This window comes from Artemia sp. Qi Xiang Cuo, chromosome 1 (assembly GCF_049724085.1).
Source record: "Artemia sp. Qi Xiang Cuo chromosome 1, ASM4972408v1, whole genome shotgun sequence".
Classification (NCBI taxonomy): domain Eukaryota; kingdom Metazoa; phylum Arthropoda; class Branchiopoda; order Anostraca; family Artemiidae; genus Artemia; species Artemia sp. Qi Xiang Cuo.
In genome coordinates this window covers 95,129,130-95,136,449 of record NC_142794.1, presented here as the reverse complement: position 1 = coordinate 95,136,449, position 7,320 = coordinate 95,129,130, and the positions used below count along the sequence as shown (strand labels likewise).

General features: G+C 36.4%; 1 protein-coding gene across 2 annotated transcripts in view; it reads right to left on the bottom strand.

The window, feature by feature from the left end:
* The window catches only part of LOC148956953 (uncharacterized), a 60,440-nt gene extending 53,367 nt beyond the window's left edge, over nucleotides 1-7,073 (bottom strand). The window contains exon 1 of one of the 2 annotated variants that reach the window (XM_089096958.1): nucleotides 6,908-7,073. In XM_089096958.1, the coding sequence (XP_088953084.1) occupies nucleotides 6,908-6,940 (33 nt within the window). In that variant the 5' untranslated portion in view covers nucleotides 6,941-7,073. Of the gene's footprint in view, nucleotides 1-6,762 lie in introns of both variants that reach the window. The other variant, XM_089096966.1, reaches the window with a different exon arrangement.
* Between the last annotated feature and the right edge of the window lie 247 nt (nucleotides 7,074-7,320).

Genomic DNA, 7,320 nt, shown 5'->3' with positions numbered 1-7,320 from the left:
ACGGCCTTACAGAAGAATAGCGAAGTATCTGGAAATTTTGGTAACTAAAAAAAAAAAAAATTACCAGTATAAAGTCAATGCAATGATTCATTTAAGTGTTTTTTTCCAAGTGTTGTGTTTTTTTTTTCAATGACCGTTTTCCAAGTACTAAGTAGCCTACTATTAATAGGTTATTGTAGTGTTTCATTTAAGTGTTCTAGGATGATTGCTGATCAAAGTTTGTTATTTGCGCCTTTCTTTTATGTTATTTTACTATGTTCATATGGCCGTATTGGCTTTAAAATACACTTCTTTATTTATCTATCTAATATGCAGGATAACTGTACCAAACACATTTTGCATGCAGACCCACTATACTTTACCCCCCCCTAATATGCAAATCTATAGCCCAAATTTATTTCTAAAATGACGAAGAAGCTAACGAAAAAACTGGTGTGTTCACGAATTTTACAGAGCGAAAACTTGAGTGAGTGGCGCAAGTATGAAAATTACTTCCCCCTACGGAAATAAAAAAAATTAAACTCACAAAAAGTTCTCAAATTTGCAAAGCCTTATTTTCCGCGGGGGGGGGGGGGGGGTATTTTCAACGGGGGTATTTTCCAGGGGGTATTTTCTGAGGGGGTTATCATTGGGGGGCTATTCCCTAAGCCCTTCGAAGTGCAGGTTTAGTGCAGGTTTGTTCCCACATTTTTTTGCAAAAATTACATATTTGAGAGACAGACAAGCCTGCACAAGAAGCAATGGGAGTTATCTCTGTCATATTTATTTCAACGACCCCACCCCTCCCTCTGCCTATCCCAGCATTGTAGTAAAATTTAAATGTACCATTTATGTTAATTAACAATTTAAACTAATCTAACCAAAATACCAATTGGATATTTCATTAAAATATAGCTACAATGTAGTTTTCCACCAAGTCAAAGCTAATTGTCTGGTATAAAGACCGTAAAAACTGGTTATTGTCTCATCTTCACGACCCAAATTCTCAAGTATGTACCATATAATGCGGAAGTACCAATAGACTTTCTAACACCGACGGTTTCAAGCAGAAATAAATGTTTTACTCTTGCAAAATTACATTTTTATTTTGTGCGGGATGCGGGTGAATAAGTTTAAGTTTCCTCTCAACCAATTCAAACAGTCAGATTCCATTTTAACTGTCCTTGGTACTTTAATGTTCTTCTTTTTTACCTCCTTATGTAATGAGTCGTTCCTCTTCGAAATGAACCTTTTCCTTAAAGCAGAGATTTTTAACGATCCCTAACCAAATTGCTTTTGATATGTCTGGCAAAAATCCCTTAGTTTTGGAAGTCTTACAATTACGTGACACTATTACAAAAACTTGGCGGAACAGGAACATAAGTTTCAGATCTTCTGTGTCAGTTCTATGCTCCTTTTAGAAAACACAACGTCAGGCCCATAATTTTATGAAATGTCTAAATTTTTGGGGTAAGGTTTACATTAACGGACTATTCAGGTAGCTCGGAAATGTTTAGCCCCACCTCCCTAATGTGCAAATATATACCATGAACGGGAATATATAGGGATGGGGGTACAGTTCATTTCCGACACAAATGAATGTTAAATTTGGATTCAGGATGCGATTTTGACTTTAGAGGTAAGTTTATTTCTTAGCTACCTGAATAGTCCGTTAATATTGGGGGCGTCATTTGGGGGAGGGCAAGGGGTAGTTGCTTCCCAATAATGTGGAGGAAAAAAATATATATCCCATACCCCTTGACTACCCGGATATAGACCCCTCGCCCCCCCCCCCCGCCAATAAAAATGCTGGAGAATCGCCCCTGATTAAAATAAACCTTACCCAATTTTTGAAGTACAAAAGGCAGAGAAATTGAAATCTGATTGTTTTAACTGGTTAAGTGGAAACCTGCAGAACCAAATATATATTGACAAAATTTGGAAAACCGGGAATCCTACTTTTAATAGAAAAAATCGCCATACACACTTATGTAGTTTTCAAAGCAGATGTAAAATTAATTAGACGGGAAAATGGATAAAAAGCATCAAACATAAGCTGAAAACATAGAGAACCAAATAGATTAAAAAATTAGCATTAATTAAAAAAAATAAAAGTTGATTTGAAAAAAAATTGAGATTAAAACAATTTGAAATTGTAGGTGTTTTTGGGAATCAACAGACAGTTTATGTTTGAATTTTAGGGGTGTAAAGCGGTGTCAAATCCAATAGATTTGAAAATTTTGCTAATTTATTTCACGGTTCAACGTGGTCGGACTGACGAAAATGTTATACTCCCCTAAAAACCTCGTAATGAAACATTCACAAGAAAAGAGTTAGTAAATCACAATTTTCAAAAGCTTTATCATTTTGATATCCTTGGTACCTATGGGTTTAACTGCATATTATTTGTATAATTCATCACTTAGATTTTTGACGAAAAATTTTTGTTAAAATTTTATCAAAACTTAAGATAGACCTATATAATTCAACTATCCATAGAAACAGATCAGTTTTTTTAGCATACCTTTGCCTTTATGGTAGTATATGGCTCATTTTTCACTGTTATTTCTACTTGATTTCAGAAAATTGGCTCCGACTTTGCCCACCCACCCCCAGGATTTTGAGGAAACTACGCCACTCTTTGGGCCATTGAAATATTGTAAACAAAATCTTGAGCTTTAATTGGTTCTTGACCCTGTGTTTGGTTTTTTATTCTTATTAGTTAATCAATAATCTCAACCCTTTATATTTTTACTGTTAATCTTACTAACCAATGAGTTCAATTTTATTTCCTTCTAAAAGCCAAGAGTTCAGTAAAAAATTAATTATTTGTCCAATGTGTTAATCTTCCCGTACGTGAAGGAGAAATGTTACTTTTTGTGGTTGATGAAGAAGATAAGAATGTATATCATGAGATATTTAAAGAAAATATAGAAAACTAAAGGACATTAATAGAATTTTAGATGTACATTGCATTCGTTTTAAAGAAATCCTTGTTAATATGGTTCCATATTGCTATTCAATTTAAGGAAAAGTGACGATTAAAGTTATACTGTGATAAAACATAAATAGTTGAAAAATCAACAAAATCTGCGAGGAATATCCATCACGGGCCGGGATAAGTCCTTAAGCAGAAAAACTATGCCATAAATCCTCAGATTCATTAACTTTGGTTTATGCTTTGTCTAACTTGGGCTTTCGATGCCTAAATGTTTTCACAGTAAAGATGAGCATGCTAAGTTAATTATGAGTCCTATCAAAAGAATTGTCCCTATCAGAATGCATGGGCGCCCGTATGGGGGGGCAGGGAGGGGCTCTTGCCCCCCCCCCTGGCTGAATGATGCTGCCGTATTTTTATATTTTTGTTCTGAGATTTCTATTATATAGTATTAAAAGTAGCAATTAGACGAAGTTTGCCCCCCCCCTGGAATTCAGCTTATGGGCGCCCATGTCAGAATGTTATATCATGGTAAAATAAATCTACACAACGAACTGCCAAATCTCAAAAGGCTGAACTTTTGAATATACTTATTCGAGTGGCAACAAAATTGCCACCTTCGTATATACTAGATATTTTTAAACCGTTTATCAATTGATGATATTCTTTGCCAGTCTCATGAATAATATAATTTTGTAAGGCTGGCAAAGAGGGGTGACATCGGAGACTTTCGTCACAGGTTCAACATTAAGGGGTCCCACCCGGTCACTTATTTAAAGATTTTCCAGGGTGCACAACCAGGGATGGATACACATTTACTGATTGAAAGGGGGGCACAGATACAAATATAGCTCTCCCATCAGTATTTCGCCACTCAGACCCTGTAATTAGTATGCTTTTCTACTTTCTGGCGAAAACCTGGCCCTAAAACCACCCCTTACATCCGCACCTGGACACCGCTAAAAAAATTTAGGCCAGTTATAGGGCATATTTTATACAAGCGACTACAGGGAACGTTCTAAAATATTCATCGGGGGGCATGGGTCAGTAGCAGCCATTCATTATATGTAACTCTTCCGGTCAAGTGGCTCTTTTGACTTTCATATGACACTGCTTGTGAAACCTATAATTTTTTATTAGAGAACCGAGCAACGACAGCACTTAATAATAAACAAAAACGGAAACTTACTTTATTTCTATATTAACCCTTTTCCCTGCGCTAAATAAGTGAATGAGGGGAGCTCTGTGCTCTCCTCATCCATTTTAGTCGAGCATATTTCCACCTGCAGTTAATACCATAGGTTCAACTATTGGGGAGGGAGGTATTTGTGCAGGATGATGTGCAAAGAGGAAATCTTACGGAGGTCTCCCGCTCTGTTTTCACACCCCTTCTCTACAAACACGGCTTTCAATGATTCTAATGCGATAATCTTTGTCTCTGAAATAGCTGGTGGCTGGCCAATTCAAATTATGTCGTATCAAAAGGTGTAGATTGTGTGAAACTTTATAATCAAAAAGATATGAGATGAAGGCCTAAAAGAAACAAATCGAAAGACCATTCCACGTTGATAACTCTATCAGAAAAAGACCAAAATTTAAATACGGGGTGTACAAGAAAGAATCGAACACAGCCCTGAAGTGCATCACTGATTGTAAGACCAAACATTGAAATATTCTACCGGAAAGAAAATACATTAATCTTGTTGGCATGGATTGTCCACAATCTGGCAAAGAACTACCCTAGTCTTAGGGCCCAAACCAACCTCCTGATCCTTCGAGCCTAACATAGACTTTGCATTCAAGTCAGGCACGTAAATATGAATCTTATCTCAAGGAAAGAGGGTGCAACTTAAACAAATTAGTGAAATATAACAAATAAACAAGGAAATATAGGGGGAAGCACGACTTTTCACACATTCAAGAGGAGCAAAGACCCCCCCCCCTGTGTATGTGGCTTATCCAAATATTATGATCCGATATCTCTACCTCTGCTTTATACAAAGTTCCTTAGTAAATCCCTGGCCATGCCTCAGCGCATAAGATACATTTAAGGTCTTGCAAAATTCAAAAGCTTATGTTCATGAAGGAAAACCTACCAGACTTCAAATCAGTAAATAAAGAAAATAAGAGTTAAGTCCAAATGAAGCAAACTCCCTTCGACAAGAACGATTCAACGAGAAGCCAGTAAACAAGTTGAACAGTTGGAAAGACAGGAACTAACAGATCGTGTCCAATTCGGAACATTAGTGATTGTCTCATGATCCTAGATTAATTACCTGAGTAGATAACAGATAATGGAGATTTGCAATACGCGAATTAACAGGCATCTCATAAGTTCGGTGCCATAAGAGAAGCATATGCAAATAACCGGTTTCATCTGATTCAAACACCTTTGCTGGTACTACGGATGAATAAGAATAAGACCAAGGAGCTCGCCGATGCATACAGTCAAGGAAGAAGAAAGGTAAATATTGAAACCAATCTTGACCAAGTAAACAAAGCCAGATTTCAAACAATTTCACAGCAAAGTTAAACCAAGTTAGAATAATAATTTTGTCGTTTTTCAATCCAGCTTAGAATGGGAAGATTACCTCTCACATTTAAGGAAATCAAAACATAATAGCATAGACAAGTACATAATCACTTAACCAGGTCGATATGTTGAATCAGTTTGTAAAGTTTCATTTACGTTATGCCACTGAAATTATATAATACAACACGAATATCACAATGACCATGCTATGTAAAATAAACAACAACAAAAAAAACATAAAAAAAAGTCACCACAGGGAGTACTTCCCCATTCTCCCCATTCAGGTAGGCAGTTACTCGTCAAAATTTTGACAATTCATTCCTCCCCTATTATACTTCCAGGAAAAAATTTCGTCTCTCACATCCTCCATTTCTTCATAATCTACCTTAAGTTAACACATATTAATGTGCGGAGGATATGGAGACCGGATACACGGAATATGGCTCATTCCGCGTCCTAAGCCTCCCAAAATGCTTCATTTCTTCCCCAGGTTGCCAAAAAATGTAGAAAAAAACTCAAAATGTAGATAGCCTACCTAGCAAAGTAGTTGTTCATAAAACCCAGAACAATGCTGGGGTCTTTTTTGACTTAAATTACGAATTACTTGTATCGCAAAAATAGTAGCCTACTTTCCAATTATATGGGCATTTACAAGGAAACCAGCCACGAAAAAACCGTTTTTGACGGGTTTATTCAAGACACTGCTATACCGTAATGCAATGCTTAGCATGGTTTTCAATACGTTTACGATATTTAAACTGTTGTTTTTTGGGGTTTAGGGAGAAAAAAGGTAGCCTACCTAGGTTAAGTTACGTATTTAACATATGAAATGCTTTAACCCCCCTCCCCCGCCCTAATGTACAAATATATAGCCCAAATTTGTTTATAAACTATTATATATTCATCCTATTTTATTTTATTTTATTTCATTAGCATTAACCAAAGTTGACTTTTTAGATATGCCCATATAATGGGGAAGTACCGCAAAAATTTGCAGCATAGCGACATTGCTTAGTTTGGTATGAAAAACAAGCACCCCTCCCACTAGAACCCAAATATATTACACATAGGCTATATTACTAGACGTAAGCAATAGAGGCTAAAACAATTATTTCCTTAGTTTTAACCATTCCTGAAATAAATCCTGGCAATATCCTTGGCCCCTGGATGTGACAGAGACCATTACAGTCGTTGGAGGCGTGCACGCGTTATATTATTTTGAACAGGGCGGGATAAATTAATAAAATGGAATTATACAAAAAACAGGCTTTAGATAGAGGGAAGGGGACTTCGAGCTCACATTTTCCCATACCTGATTTTTTGCATTCCGATACTCTGTGATTCCTCCTTCAAGTGTCTTGAATGAGCCCTGTTAGAATTTCTATTTCCAAAAATATTCGTCTAGCCTACATAAAATACACACTATCTCTGAAGCTAATAAAAAAGAATTAACATACGGAATCACTGTGCCAAAATACTGGAATTTTCATCTAATCCGACAACATCCCTCCCGTTTTTGACATTTTAACTCAGACTGAAAACTTGTTTAGAATTTCCCGCTACTCTTCACCGAAATATTGCGTAGTCAAGTTTTACTGGCTCAAATTGGGACGTCATCTAAAGTCTGACCAATCATCGTTTCTATTTTATTAATCTATAAAATGATTGGCTGGCAAATTTTCAGGGGACCAAAGAAGTGCTAAAAAGAAACAAAAAGATTAACGATTGCCAGCTGTTACAGAATTAAAATGCAACTTGAGCTTATGAATGCACTATTGTGTCCCCCCTAAAGCCACGATTCCCTTTCTTGATAATTTCCACATAAGATTTGGCAACAATGGCAGAATAATTATATAGTCAAGCAAAAGGC